The 15,041-nt window shown below is 35.1% G+C and overlaps 3 protein-coding genes across 4 annotated transcripts; all 3 read right to left on the bottom strand.

Annotated features, from left to right (window-relative positions):
• LOC109177766 (sugar carrier protein A-like) lies at positions 1-3,412 on the bottom strand. The gene is made up of 3 exons (XM_019327222.1): positions 3,160-3,412; positions 2,278-2,597; positions 1-1,047 (listed from the first exon to the last, which is right to left on the bottom strand). The coding sequence occupies exons 1-3, from the start codon at positions 3,305-3,307 to the stop codon at positions 1-3; spliced, it is 1,515 nt and encodes a 504-aa protein (XP_019182767.1). The 5' UTR covers positions 3,308-3,412.
• Positions 3,413-5,555: 2,143 nt separating this feature from the next.
• Positions 5,556-10,378, bottom strand: LOC109176798. 2 transcript variants are annotated; one of them, XM_019326203.1, is made up of 8 exons: positions 9,930-10,378; positions 9,613-9,782; positions 8,386-9,379; positions 7,846-7,937; positions 7,060-7,134; positions 6,899-6,960; positions 6,722-6,791; positions 5,556-6,605 (listed from the first exon to the last, which is right to left on the bottom strand). In XM_019326203.1, exons 1-8 carry the CDS (start codon positions 10,066-10,068, stop codon positions 5,826-5,828), a joined length of 2,382 nt encoding a protein of 793 aa, XP_019181748.1. In that variant the 5' UTR covers positions 10,069-10,378; the 3' UTR covers positions 5,556-5,825. The 2 variants fall into 2 exon arrangements, with proteins under 2 accessions (XP_019181748.1, XP_019181740.1); XM_019326195.1 differs by having other exon boundaries at positions 8,386-9,385; positions 9,616-9,782; positions 9,930-10,372.
• Positions 10,379-12,733: 2,355 nt separating this feature from the next.
• Positions 12,734-13,075, bottom strand: LOC109177774. The gene has a single exon (XM_019327232.1). It carries the CDS (start codon positions 13,073-13,075, stop codon positions 12,734-12,736), a length of 342 nt encoding a protein of 113 aa, XP_019182777.1.
• Positions 13,076-15,041: the final 1,966 nt, after the last annotated feature.

Consider the following 15,041-nt stretch of genomic DNA (forward strand, 5'->3'; position numbering starts at 1 on the left):
TTATAGCTGGGCAGGGATGATATTCTTCCAAAACCAATGTTTTCTCCACAAGAAAATGGTCTCTTCAATGGGGACACCTTTGGTCTCCGGCAAGAACAGGTAGACGAAGAGTGTCATGGCCGCAACCCACCCGGCGAAGAAGAGGAAAATCCCATACTTTAAGGCGCAGAGGAGTGAGAGGAAGCACTGCCCTATCGCGAAAGTGAGTAATAAGTTCACCGCCACCGTGATGCTCTGTCCCGCCGACCGTGTTTCCAACGGGAATATCTCGCTCGGCACGGTCCACCCCAGAGGCCCCCACGACCACCCAAACGCCGCCACGAACAGACACACCACCGCCACCACTGCCGCCGAGTAAGTCCTCGAAAGCTCCTTCTCGTTGTTCCCTAACTTCACCCCCAAAATGACCGCCACTATTATCTGGCATATAACCATTTGTACCCCTCCGGCGATGAGCAAAGCTCTCCGGCCCCATCTATCCACCGTGGCTATGGAAATGAAGGTGGAGGCGACGAGAACGCCGCCGGTCAAAGCGGAGGAATACAGCGAAGCTTTCCCTCCAAAACCCATAGTCTGAAACAGCACGGGGGCGTAGAAAAGGATAGCGTTTATGCCGGTGAGGATCTGAAACGCCGGCATGAACACCGCCATGATTAACTGCGGCCTGTTCTTCCTCTCCACCATGTTTCTGAACGGACTTTTGATCGATTTCGCGAGCTCGCTCGCTTCGATTATGTCCTGCAACTCCGCGCCGACGTTTGTTGTCCCGCGTAGCTTCTCCAGCACTTGTCTCCCTTTCTCCGGCGACCCTCGTTCCACCAGGCTGTTTGGGGTCTCCGGCAGGAGGATTCCGCCCGCCGTCATCAGAAGCGCGGGCATCGCTGCCAGGCCGAGAGAGATCCTCCACCCGTGCGGCTTGATCTTCGCCGTTCCGTAGTTTATCATGTTTGCCGTGAAGATCCCTAGAGTGGTCGCTAGTTGGAACATCATGTTGAGACCTCCTCGGAGATGGGTCGGCGCCATCTCCGACAGATACATCGGAACCGCCTATGAATGATTTCACGGGTAAGAAGGCTAGCACAAAACCTCATTAGCTAAGTACAACATTTTTCATTTCCAATTATATTATGGAAAATAATAGATGTGCTCCTATGGAGTATAAGTATAACTCCCCATGTGTACAAATTTTATTGGATAAAAAAAAAATGAATAAATAAAGACACTGACTTATTATGTTTTTAGATTAATCAACATGGAATACCTCAACAAGGGTAAAACATAAGAGAAGATGTAATATTATTCTTATATTATTTTGACTTTTCCTCATAATTATTAAATCACTTTCACCCTTTGGTCACATTTAATATAAACTTTGATTTTTGACACATGGAGATTTGGATTTCAAAATGTTAGATTACCTCAGAAACGTTATATTATTGAGAATGTTAGATTCTTGTGTTCGGTTAAAATTGAGATATATAATATAAACCTGTTTGGTTTAAGAATTATCTTTTATTTTTTAATAATTTTTTTTTATTTAATACCCCTAACATATTTTCATGTATTTCTATAAAGTTCAAAATTAAAATAAATAAATAAATAAAGCAAGGGTAACCAATATGGAAAAGTATTATTATGTGTACTCCATTTTCTACTCCCAACTTCCATTCTTACACACAAAATCTTGATGCAAACACTTCCATTGGTACCCACATGAAAAATTGGCTTATCAGTGTTCGCCACATATGGATAAAATTTAGGGAGTAAGATTTGAATTGAAAGTACATGTAGTATAACTCCAACGTATGTAAGTATCCAATTTAAAAATAATTAACTAAATACGAGCTTAAACTCAAAAAATAAAATTAATTTATAAGCTAACATGACGTAATAAAAAATAACATAAAATATGATACGTATAATAAGTTAACATAAAAAATATATTTAACAATAATGAACTATTAGATGATGGATGATAGTTGATAGTTGATCAAAAAAATTGCTTTGAACAACTTTTTGAATTCTAGCGTTTTAGAGAAATAAATTGTTACTCATATGAATTGTTTAAACAAGTGAAACAGCTCATAGTGATTAAAAAAGTCAAACGCATGCATATAAATATAATATAACAAGAAAATGAAAGTCCTGCATGCATATAATATAATATAAATATACTCCACTCAAATGTGACAAATATGCATGCATGATAGTGGGATCAAACGAGGAAGCCATGCATATATCTGATAGCCATGAAACCAAAAGTGAGAAAATGGTTACCTGATTTCCGAATCCGATCCCAAAGCCGAGCATGATCCGGCCAAAGATGAGCATGGTTAAGTTTACAGATGATGCGTCTAAAGCTGCACCTATGAGAAAGCACAGTCCGCCGGAGATTATACTGGCACGCCGGCCATACTTCCGCGTCAAAGGAGATGCCACCAGCGTCGCCGCCAGTCCGGCGAGATAGAGGGAAGATGTAAACGCTGCTAGGCCCTGACTGTTGTACTTGCAGTAGTTGTTCTCATGTGCATGCATTTTGTTTCTGTAAACTGATGGGAAAAATTTCTCCAGAAACCCATCCATGGATGTCACCCCTCCTGTCATAATAATATTAATTCAGCTTAATTACTACTAGGTTAGGTTGCATTATATTATATTATCAACTTTTTTTTAGCTAAAGGTTTCTTGATGTTTGGAAGTGGCTAAGGAAAAAAATGAGACGAAAGAAGAACTAGAAGAAAGGCCCGCAAGAGTTTACATGAACAACTCACTTGATACTCAAGTGACAAATTGAGTTATGAGGATTCATGATCGAGTTCTGATAGTCAGGTCGAGATGTGGGCCCTTAGGAACGAGGGACTTTGCTATTGTTTCTATTGGAAGGTAGGCGTCTGGGGGAAACATAGCCAAATGGTCATTTTTGGCAATTATGGTTATAAATTTTTCCTTAATGGTCTACACACCTGTGCGGATTAAAAATAAAAAGTACATTATTTTGTATATTATTAATTATTGTACACTCAGTACACAGATAATATACGTTTTAGTATATTAATCTCATCCATTTTTGGTTGTCCGATCCCGAAAACACTCCAACTGTCTAACAATAAACAGATGAAATTTGTGAAGCAGAGTATTGTAGGCTAGAAAACCGGTTACCTGAAATTCCGACATCATATCCAAACAAAGAACCGCCGACGGCGGCGACCATGCAAGCAACCACCACATAACAAGTGACCCTTCCTTGGTATTGCTCCGCCCTCGACCTGCCCACCCTGCCGCCGCCGCTGAAAGCCCCACCTGGCATTGTGCCTGCTTCTTCAATCTTTAATTCCCAGCTCTCAAAGCTTTAAAGGGATAAAAAACCAGACAAAAAATCATAATGATAAAGTTAATGTGGAAATGGTTAATCTTCTGTCTGGAGTAAGGTTTTATACCATGCTTGTATTTGTATTCCACATACTAAAAAAAAAAAAAAAAAAAAAACATTTTTAATCCAATCTGTATGTTAGGATGAAACGCTTACCATTCAGTCAAAAAACTATAGCTAATAGTGAATGTGCAACTTATTTCCACTTGTACGTTAAGATTATATTAAGACTTACATAATAAAATTATAGCTAGTACTGAATGTGCAACTTATTTCCACTTGTACGTTAAGATTATATTAAGATTTACATAATAAAATTATAGCTAGTACTGAATGTACAACTTATTTCTTTACTCGCCATCACATTGTTCAAGACAGACTAAACACTAAACTTGGCCCTTAAGAGTTTTACCAAACCTCCGTCCAATAATTCTTCAACCATTGGATACTAGACATGCCCATTTACCAACCCTGTCCAACCATTCGCCATTGGCCAAACACATGTGTATGTGCAAAAACATAGATTTACCTTTTGCATGCCCAATTGCCCCGTGCAAGAAATTAGTTAATTCTTGTATCTTTATCCAAGGTGCTGACTTTCTGTGATCGCTATTTTATCCTTGTAAATCTTTCTCACTGTTTAAAATGGTCCCACTTTTATATTATCACATTTACAAATTCTTCACTATTTATTTTACGAGTTTTACTACATGTACTCCCAAATTATACTCCCTCACTTATACTTCATGACATGACAAACAAAGATAGACTATTTCGATCATGTGGGTCCCAACCTCCCATGAAATATGTCTACATCAAAAATTTGTGAGAGGAGTAAAAATTGGGAGTAAAAAATAAAAATACATGTAGTATTTTTCTTATTTTACATCTTACAGATCTCTCTCACTCTTAAAAATATGCCTCACTTTCATATTATATTATAAATATAATAAAAAAATTAAAAAAAAAAAAAAAAAAAAGAGCTGCTTCTTGTAAATTTGCAAGCGACGGCAACATCATAAAAAAAAATAAAAAATAAAACAAAAACAAAAAAACATTTCCACTTGCCACATCAACTAGCCAATTCCTTCTTTGCTGGAATAATAGCAGCCTTAGTTGTTACTTAAAGCCAAATTGACTATAAATAAATATATGAAATGTAAGCAAAGTTGAGGCTTCGTTTGTTATCTTATTCATTGATTTATGAAAAACCATGTTATTGCTACTTAGAGGGTGCACATTAAGTGAAACTCATTTTGTCATTTCCTAGCTTAAATTAAGAAGTTTCCATAATGAGTTAAACTTAAAATATTATAATTAGCAAAAGTAATTATTTGTCTATTTGATCAATTTGATTAAGGTTGTCTCATAGATTAAATTTTGTTATCTTATTCTATTTGCATGCAACATGAATTACTTGAGCATTTATTGGATCCATAACCCATCTAATATTGAAATTGCAAGTGTTGTGTTTGACTGAGAGTATAGTTAGAGATTAATATATAATATACGGTTAAGTAAGTCTAAAATGATTGTATGTAAGTGTTGTGTTTTTTTTAATGATGAGGACATCCTCAATACAATAGTGTGAAGATTTTGAGAAGATTTGACAGGTATGATTATGAAAGAAAAAATGGGAAAGGGAAAAAAAAAAGAAAATTAAAATCTAAAATCAAAAAAAAAAAACAAAAAAACAAAAAAATTAGAATCACACGCCCGTCTGGACGCACGTGAGGCACAACTCTCTTCCCCCAAGATGGGACCCATTATCCCTGCAAAATCCCCAAATTAACTTAACAACCTCACATCTTCTATTCTTCTCTCCCCTCCCCTTTCTCTTTATTCCAAATCATCTACTTTTTCTTAAAATTTGCGCATGAACCCCTTAATGGAGATGTCATCTCCACTCTTTTGAGAGAATACCCTCACATATTCTTCTTCTTAAAATGAGTCCACAAACAGATAAGCGCATTTTGCTCTTGAAGGGTACAGATGAAGAAGTGGAAAAATATGACAAAATAGACAAAGAAATTGGCCAAAATTTTACTATTATCAAGAAAAAAAATTAACCCTCATAGTATTACTACTGAATGAGAAATTTCACTTAAAACTTAATTCCAGCAACAGTGTAAGAGTTCAATTCTTGCCACAAAGTGCAAAGAGTGTACAGTGATGGGTCTTGGGGGTTCATTAGCACAACCACTTCCAATCACAGAGGAAGATCATTTTGCTGCTAATAAACATCTCCCAACATTATGCTTGTCCAGCATAGTTCATGAACTCTGCAAGCTAACATCCATATTGAAATCTTTATTTTAAAGGAGAAAGTGAAACCAGAAATTGTTAAGAACTACTTATAACACTGATAACTGATAGCTAAAGTAACCATAAGCTAACATCATAGTGGGAAAAGCTTTTCCCTAGAACTCAAAGAATGAAATGACACCATAAATCATCATTTGGCACCCAGCCCTTGTGATTTAGGACGACGTGTTGCGAGTATAGGGGCGGTGATGCCTTGCGAATCTTTACCAAGTCCTGTGCCTTCAACGAAACCCATCTTCGCCATCATCTTGGATCCAAAACCTTTTGTGTGATTCTCGAACGATCCAAATCCTGGAGAACCGTACTGGGCTTTTTGGCCTTGAGATCCTTTTTTACCTGATTTCCTGCTTCTTGTAGGGAGATCCTCGCCAAAGCCAACCGATTTAGGAGTGGGAGTCTTTGTTTCGTTAGCAGTGCTTGTTTCAGGGACGTCAGCTCCCAAACCAAGTGCTTTAGGGCGTTGAGAAACTTGGATGGGCTCCGCAATACCCTGTCCATCCTTTCCTAAACCTCCGCCAGTGAAGCCCATCTTGACCATCATCTTGGAGCCAAAACCGGTTGTGTGCAGCTCGAATGCACCATAGTTTGTTGAGCTTGATACACATTTCTTTTCATGGCAGCTGTCACTTGACTCGGTTGATTCAGTGATTTTCAGCTCAACTTTCTCGGAACTCATTATACCACTTGATATAAATGATACGGGTTGAGAAGAGTAGGAACCTGTTTTACCATTCCTCTTCTTTCTACTTGAGTCTTTATTGCCCCCAGAATTCGATAGGCTTTTAAGTGATTTTATCTGAGAAGATTTTGAGTCCCTGGGCGTTGAAGTAGTATAACTGCCTCTTGAAGGTTTGTTTGCGGGTACACCATTGACTGTGAAATCATCATCCTCGTCATTAGCTCCGATTAACTGAAAGTTCAAAAGCCAAGTGTGACTAGGTTAATGTCGTGAAGATTTCATCTGGTGGGATTTTGGTCGAAGTAATTCAAAAAACATAAACAATCAGAATCAGATATATTTAATACCTTTTCTATGCGAACTCTATCATTGGCTGATGGCATACATGTGTGATGCGTTCTTGCCACCGTTACAAATCTACAAAGTAAAATCATGAGACAATCGAAATGCAAATACTACCGTGTTCCAAGAACAAAACTTGCAGTAGGAAAGCAATAATTTGGAAAATCCGTCAAGCTTTGTACCTCTTCTTGCCAGAACCTTGACAACCACTCCACAAGCGGTAGACTGATGCAAGTCTTCGCACCTGCCGTTAGTACATTCCAGAACCCTTCACATTAATTAGAACAGCACTTGGAAAGGTATCTTACTATTCGCCCAAAAAATGAGGTACAAAGCATCATACCTGAGAACAATCTTTTGTGTGCATAGGTTCAAATGACAACATATCAGCTCCATCCAGAACCATTTTTTCCAGTTTCTACATTAGAGAATTGGGTTAACATTAGTCTTCAAGATTGAAGCGTTAACTTGTTGCTTTTCCATTTCAGCATTCTCAATTTCTTTACAACCATATTCCCCAAGGCAGAATAGAGCCCGACAAATACTTATTTAAAAGGAAAAAGGAGAAAAAGAGAAGCTTGACAAAAAGAACGATACTAATAAGTACAATGATGCTATATTTGACAGTTATTCACCATATAACAGGCAAGTAGTTGTTTCTTTTCCTGTTTAGAAGCAGAGAAAATTAGAGATGGAAAAATATAAGGAACCCTAACTTTAGTAAGAAATTGCCATGCTTAATTATTGGTCATATAACTAGCAATTCCTTGTTTCTTCTGCATGCCCCCACCTCTCCACAATGCAGAGAAAGATTTCCAACTTTAGCGCTCAAAGAATTTTTTGTTTTATTTTTTATTTTTGTTGGGGGGTTCTATTTTACATTTTTTTCAGATAGCACTGCTCTTACTCCTTTCAATTATATTCCATTTGAGGATTAACCAGAAATATTAACAGAGCAATCATAGCCGGGGTATTAGTGTATTATATACTCCAATGGTGGCATAAAGCAAATGACAGGTGCCTCAACATTGATCAAGGCTTTGGATTGGCAATGCATTTAAAGGTAAAAAAACACGGCATGAGGGCCAAAGAATTTTTTTTTAGCACATAAAATCCAACAGCCTCTTACCGCATTAATTTTCTGGAGATCAACACCACGGCGAATCATTCTTTCTCGGCGCTTTGATGCAATCATTTCTTTACGGTGTTTCTTTTTCTCACCTGAGATCATAAGCTAGGAGTATATACAGTGGAGTTGAAGGCATGTGGTTAAGATATCCAAAGACATGAATGATGGCAATAGGCATAATGGAAAAGACCGATTAACAAAAGGAAGCATTATGACACACGGAAAACTCAAATAATCAATAAACAAAAAGATGATACACATACAATCAAACTTGCAATTTATTATTATTATTTATCATATCATATCATACTATTCCCAATTAAAAAATTCCACTGAAAATCATGTCTGGGCATCTAAATGCAAATATGAAATAATAGGTTCTACACTTCATGCTTTATTATCCATCACCATTGCTGCACATAATTTAGTATACAAATAAGCGCACATATATAAATAAATTAGTAAAGCAAAGTAAAACTTGTAACTTGGTAAAAGATTTGGAAAACAGACTTCTTCTTGAATGAGTGAAATTCCATATACCTGGATTCCTCCTGAAATTTTTACTTTTTTGAGACTCAAGAGGCCATGACTGTGGAAATTTAGCAGCATGCTTCTTTCTACCTGAAACAGTTCTTGGATCTTTTACAAGCATAAGATCATCTAAAGCAGATGACCAAACATACTTGTCAGGAGTATATTGGCTTTCTCCCTGACTTTTTTTCCTAGACTGATGTTTCTTCATGCCATACTCCCTTGATGCTTCCTGAAGAGCAATCCCACTCAGCTTCTCTAATGTTTCGTCCAATCTATCATCATCTTTAGCATCTTGAATCTTTCCAACAAGTTGATCAACATTTACAACATGGTCAATCCCGCCAGTACTTTCAAGATAATCTGCAGCAACTTCGTCATCGATTTCTGAATGACTATTAGAGGAATCATCACTATCAGAAGAACCAGTGGACTCCCCGGATTCTGAAGAACCTGAAGTTTCTTCCTCAAGCAGGTCATCTTCATCATCATCCTCCTCATCTTCTTCTTCTGATATATCATGTGTATATAATCTCAAGCCCCCAATGGACAAAAATCCTTGGTTTTCCTCTGGAGATAATTTCTCAGCTGCCAATCCATCATCCATCTCACCATCAACATCAACATCAGCATCCATATCCTCATCAGAGGAAGATGATTTAAAATCAGAATCTTCCTTATCATCAGCTTTAGAAGATGATCCAATACCATGCATTGCTTCTGCTTCGTTATAGAACCCTAATCCTCTGTGTGTGTTTTCATCCACTGAAAAACCCGTACTGTAGTCATAAACACATTCCATTTCTTGATGTTCAACATCTGGTCTTTCACCTAGTGTGCAAGTTGTACTATAATCATAAACATGCTCCATATTTTGAGGTTCCTTATTTGATCCTTCATCTATATACGCAACAATTTTCGACTCCTTGGAACCAAGCAAAACAATAGGATGCATCCCCACTGACTTAACATCCTTAACTTCTCCACTACTCTCACTAGCCAAACCATCCTGTTAAGTATCCAAATCAAATTCATTACAGAACTGCACCTGTTTTTCTTATCAAGAAGACAATCCATAAAAAAGAAAAGCAAAGTTTAAACACCTAATCAAACACATTAAGAACTACTACCAACATCCCTGCCCCTCCATCACAGCTTAATCACTACCATCTGAACCATAAAAACACTAATTCTATCTTAAAAATTGAATCTTTACTATGTTTATGAACAAACATATACCTGAACACCATCAGAAGGATACATATAAGCAATCGCATTCCCTCTAGTCTGCTTAGATTCACTTCTGGACCGTGAACCCGAACCGGAACTACTATTCGGAGCTGCGTTCTTGCTACCAATTGCTGGATTCCTACTTCCATTTCCATTTCCACCACGCAAATTCTTCTCTAAAAGTCCAATAAAAATTAAAAAATTAAAAAATTAAAAAAAAAAAAAAAAAAAAAAAAGTAAGCAAAACCAATTTCACCGCGCAAGAAGTAAGCAGAAATCAAACTCAAAAACTAAAAATCTTAGCATTTTAAGATTGAACGAACCTCTATCTGGAGTAGAATCGAAGCGCTGCCATTCAGACAATATCCCACCTTCGACGAAAAGAGCCCGACCCGAATACGCGTTTCGGGACCTACGGGTTTTGGATTTATTGGATCCCTTTTTGTTATTTCCCCCTCCCATTTTCCGATCGATACTGAAAGCAGCGATCACGCAAGGCGGAGAGAAAGAGGCGGAAAGGGTTAAATTGCACGTCGGAGCAAGTCGGCGATGGAGAGAGAGAGAGAAAAGGATAGCCTGCGAGGCTGTGACGAGGAAGAAGTGTACGTTTAAGGGTTGTACGCATTGACGTCCATTGTTAAAGGCAGAAGGTACAAGTGCACGATGCACTGTGATGAAGGCGTATGGATATGGGCTGTGAGCGTATCAAGCACGAGATTGGAGAAAATCAACAGCGGAGGAAAGGAATATGCTGCGTGACATGCTATGATGCTAAGGGTAGTTTAGTAATTTTCATATAGATCAAACTATCAAAGTAGCTCAAAGTCATTGTCAATTTGTCATACAACTAACTATTTTTTTCTTCCTCGTAGTATATCTTCGACCTCATGAATCCGTCTCAATACTCATGAAAAAGCTAAATTCTGAGTGACTCAAATAATTCAAAATTCTCCCACTATATGTTTAATTGTGCACACAAGAAATATTTATCATCACTGATTGGTCAAAATCCTCAAATAACTATTTAGATTTTGAGAGGGATACGAACCATGCATACAATGTCACTATAAGTAAAATTAAACGTTGATTGGTCAATCAGTACAATTAATTTCTTTTAAAATTGTACATATTTTATATACATGTGATGTATAAATAATGTACATCGACAGTGAACCATAGCTTGCCACACCATTAAAATAAAACATCATTATCAACCGAATTCTTATTTGGAGCCTTGGAGGTTTGGGAGCTTAGTTTTACCTACTAAAATGGCTTAAAGAAGCAAATGAGTAGACATTCCAAACTTTTTGCCCGATTTCCAGTGCTATTGACGAACATGCGGTCTATTTGACACATGTCGAGCCATTATGGAATTTTCTTAATCTACATGTGGAGCCGTTATCAAATTTTCTTAATCCTTCTCTACCCATGCATACAAATTTGGATTTCAGTACTCTTTTCTTAATCCTTCTCTACCATGCATACAAATGTGGATTTATGACAATACTCTACATGTGGAGCCATTATCAAATTTTCTTAATTCTTATTGTCTATGTTCGTGCAGTAATAATATGGTGTTGATTTCTCTGTGTTGATCACCATATGAAAAAGATTTGCTATATTGTACTAATCTTTGGTCAACCGGTAGGGCAAACATCCACGCGCCAGGGTGTCCACGTCTTCAAGCTTTCGAAACTCATTTTGAGATTTGATTTGCACCCCCTTCCCTACACGTGAGAGGGTCTATTTACTATACACAATTCAACCTTCTTAAAAAGTTGAATTCTATATATAATAATAGTGTAAACTTACATAATTTTTCAATGTTGGACATATGTGTGCAACTTAAAAGCATTTCAAATAACCATTTTTCAGCTCAATGAATACATTTTATGAATGATTTTTTTTATTTATATTTATTTGGGTGTATAATATATCAAATTAAATATCTTATAATATGAAACCACTTTTGACCCATGCCAATAGTTGTTTTCATCTCATTCATTGTTGTAAAAATCTCTCTCTTTTTTTTTTTTTTGGGGGGGGGGGGGGGGGGGGGGGTTTGTTTACCATCATAAAATGATCTAAAATAAAACCACTTTTGATATTTAGAAAAAATTTCACACTTGGTAATACCAATTAACCTCCTAATAAAGTTGTCAAAAAATTTATAAGGTTAAACCAACATCGACAATCGGTGGTCAAAGGTTTATTTTATTTTATTTTTTAAATAACCATAGTTGTTAGGAAATTAAAATTTTGTAATTAACCAACAAAAACAACCATAGACATTATATTTGGAGAAATTGACTTATCATCAATTTTCACTACTGTCACAAAATATTTTAATTTTTTTAATAATATGATATATGATGCAATATAGGAGCTTTCAAAAAAAAAAATGATGCAATATAGGAAAGAAGATGCATAATAATGGGGAAAAAAAATGAAGAATAAGAAATGGGAGTGATTCTATAAAGTTTATATAATTCATAAGCATAATTTTTGAATATATAAGATCAGTTAAATTGATTTTAATTTGCACACTATATTATAATTGAGTTTGTATATTATTACTTTATTTATAACTTACTAAAACTTACATAAATTAGTGAAAAAGTATACAAGTTTTAATATAATGTCATGCATACACATGATAGTGTAAGAACATGCAAAAATTAAAGATAATTCTAACAAAGTTGGTCAAACAGTTAGCCTAATAATTAAAAAGTTTTAAGTTTGAGACCTTCAATTATAGGTTTGAAGCAGTAATAACATACATACTTGTTAAGCAAAACTATGAGACCAAGTTCATGCTCAGACGAATAAATTTATGAAAATAAGAACAACAGACGTACTAATTTGTGTTTTTTTTTTGTTGGTAATACACTCTAACATATTAGCAGTATCATTTCAACGTAATGTAAACTCTAATCGAGATGGAACGTAGTTTGAAATTTTCCTGGTGAAAAATAAAGGTGATGCCATCATACATCAGACGGGCCAGTTTGTTAAAAATATGTTACAAACATTATACAAACGGTACATGTTATTAACAAGACAAACATGAAACATAGTCTGATCTTCTCCACAAAAAAATTTGAGGAGCCAAAGGTGATACCAAACCTTAATCACTGGAACTGACATCCTCATCGCCGATGGAGAAAACGGGACAACTATTATTGCTTCTCATCCCCGCCATATTCTCGGCGGTGGCTAAAGGGGAAGAACACGGCGAAGCGTTGGCGGCGGCGGCTAAAGCGAGGCAGCCCTCGCTCCAAGAGCGTCGGATAGGGTACGAGACGGCGTTCTTATTCCCGGAGAGATGTGAGCAATGGCCGCGCAATTTATGAAGCGCGCAGCTGCAGTTACGGTGGTAGGGGCGGCGTTTGATGCCGGCGTCGTGGGAGATGCACCCGTCGAACACGGCCCGAAGTAGTCCGTCGCTGCTGGCTGCTCCGGCGGCCATTTCTTAGTATGAAGATCGGAGATTAGACGACAGGAATGGGCATACAAATGGGATATATATAAAAAGTGCATGGAATTGGGCATCTTAATGACGTATATATACACAAACAAGTGAAGACATTAGAGTGGGCGGCGATTTTGATCAATCCAATGTCCCTCGTATTCTCTACCGCCATATAATGTGGCGGCGTTGTACGTGCTACTACCACCTACCCATCCCATTTAATTTGAAGATTCCTAGGAATCCTACACTTACCTAGCTAGTAGAAACTGGGGGAGTCGGATAAATTATATTGAAGGTCATCAAGTTATGAAAAATTACAAGGTTACACTTGTCTGAATATCTTAAGGGGGTGTATTCAATCATGACTTTTGTAGAGTTTTAAAGACTTTTAAAATGATAGATTTTAATAAACTTTGATTGACTTTCATAGAGTCGTTCAAAATTTTTTAAAACTTTATAAGACTCTATAAAAGTCTATATAAAAAACATTCATAGACTTTTATCAACTTTTTATTTTAAAAAGTCTACAAAAGTCATTGAAATTCTAAATTGAATACATCCTTACAAATTTTCAATGATTTTGATTCTTATCATTTATAATTTTCTTACATAACATTTATAATATATCATAAAATTCTTCTTATTATATAGTACTTCACCCATATCAACATTTTTAACATTATTATTTTTATCCATTTTGTTAAATTATTTTTATCCATATGCTGATACTTATATGCTAAGTACTTATATATCTAAAAACATAATAAGTGTGAATGAAGGTTATACCCTTCATTTATGTCCGTTTTTACCGTTAAGTTTTTTTAATACATTATGCTTTAAAAGTTGTACTTTGTAATATTTTGGACAAACATACCCCTACCGTTATAACTTCCGTTATCTTTTCCACTATTATTACAATGCACATGCATCCGGCATATATTTTCTTATCTTATTCAATAATAATAATAATAATAATAATAATAATAATAATAATAATAATAATAATAATATACACATTATATATTGAAGTTATATGTTAATTATTTTCTAAAATATAAATATCAAATTTATAAAAATATTTTACATTATTATTATTATTTACAATAATTTAAATATCTAAAATTTAAATAAATTTAAAATTTTAATATAAAGTACTAATATTGGGAACCTAATTTTTTGCGCATCGCGCATAAGAAATACTAGTATTATTAATAAACATCAACAAAAAAAGAACTATTTCATTAGAAATTCATAAAAATATTGAACAATAAAATTTATAATAAAAGAATTGATCAAATAAAATATTTAAAAATATAATTACAAGTTGCATAAAATAAAATAAAATAAAAACAAAAATCTAATATTAATATAATATATATATATATATATATATATATATATATATATATATATATATATATATATATATATATATATATATATATATATTTATACTTGATATATTGCTAGGCATCACGCAAAGAACTATTATTTGCAAAGGCAATTTGAGACTGCGAACAACAACAAGGTGCTATGGTTTGCAACTCCAAATTGTTGTTGCGAACAGTAGTTCGCTATTTGTAGTAACCTGTTGTTAAAAAAAAATGGGGAAAATATATATTACGAATATAAACATAAAAAGAATAAAAATCAAAATATATAAGTATTTATATGAATATTATGAAACATATACTAAAATTTGACGATGAAAAATTTGCTTTGTTCATGTATTTAGGGAGAATTAGAGAAAATTAGGGATAAAAAATTCATAGAAAAAAATAAAAATCAATATAAACAAGCAATAATGAAGTAAATAATATTATTTCAAATTTTTAGAGGAAGATTGCAAAGTTTAGGAGAGAGAAAAATTAGTAGAGTTTAGGTATGAGAAAAATATATGATAATGTAGAAAAAATAATTTTATTAAATTTAGATAGGTTTATAAAATTTAAATATAGAGAAA

Source organism: Ipomoea nil, unplaced genomic scaffold, assembly GCF_001879475.1.
Source record: "Ipomoea nil cultivar Tokyo-kokei standard unplaced genomic scaffold, Asagao_1.1 scaffold0176, whole genome shotgun sequence".
Lineage (NCBI taxonomy): Eukaryota > Viridiplantae > Streptophyta > Magnoliopsida > Solanales > Convolvulaceae > Ipomoea > Ipomoea nil.

What these genes read in the sequence shown, in the direction of transcription:
- LOC109177766 (XM_019327222.1), bottom strand. Translation starts at nt 3,307, where the DNA reads ATGCCAGGTGGGGCTTTCAGCGGCGGCGGCAGGGTGGGCAGGTCGAGG. An exon ending in ATATGATGTCGGAATTTCAG is followed by an intron (nt 2,598 to 3,159) that starts GTAACCGGTTTT and finishes TTATTATGACAG; the next exon opens with GAGGGGTGACATCCATGGAT. An exon ending in GGATCGGATTCGGAAATCAG is followed by an intron (nt 1,048 to 2,277) that starts GTAACCATTTTC and finishes AATCATTCATAG; the next exon opens with GCGGTTCCGATGTATCTGTC.
- LOC109176798 (XM_019326195.1), bottom strand. Translation starts at nt 10,068, where the DNA reads ATGGGAGGGGGAAATAACAAAAAGGGATCCAATAAATCCAAAACCCGT. An exon ending in ATCTCCAGAAAATTAATGCG is followed by an intron (nt 7,135 to 7,845) that starts GTAAGAGGCTGT and finishes TCTCTAATGTAG; the next exon opens with AAACTGGAAAAAATGGTTCT. An exon ending in ACACAAAAGATTGTTCTCAG is followed by an intron (nt 6,961 to 7,059) that starts GTATGATGCTTT and finishes TACTAACGGCAG; the next exon opens with GTGCGAAGACTTGCATCAGT.
- LOC109177774 (XM_019327232.1), bottom strand. Translation starts at nt 13,075, where the DNA reads ATGGCCGCCGGAGCAGCCAGCAGCGACGGACTACTTCGGGCCGTGTTC.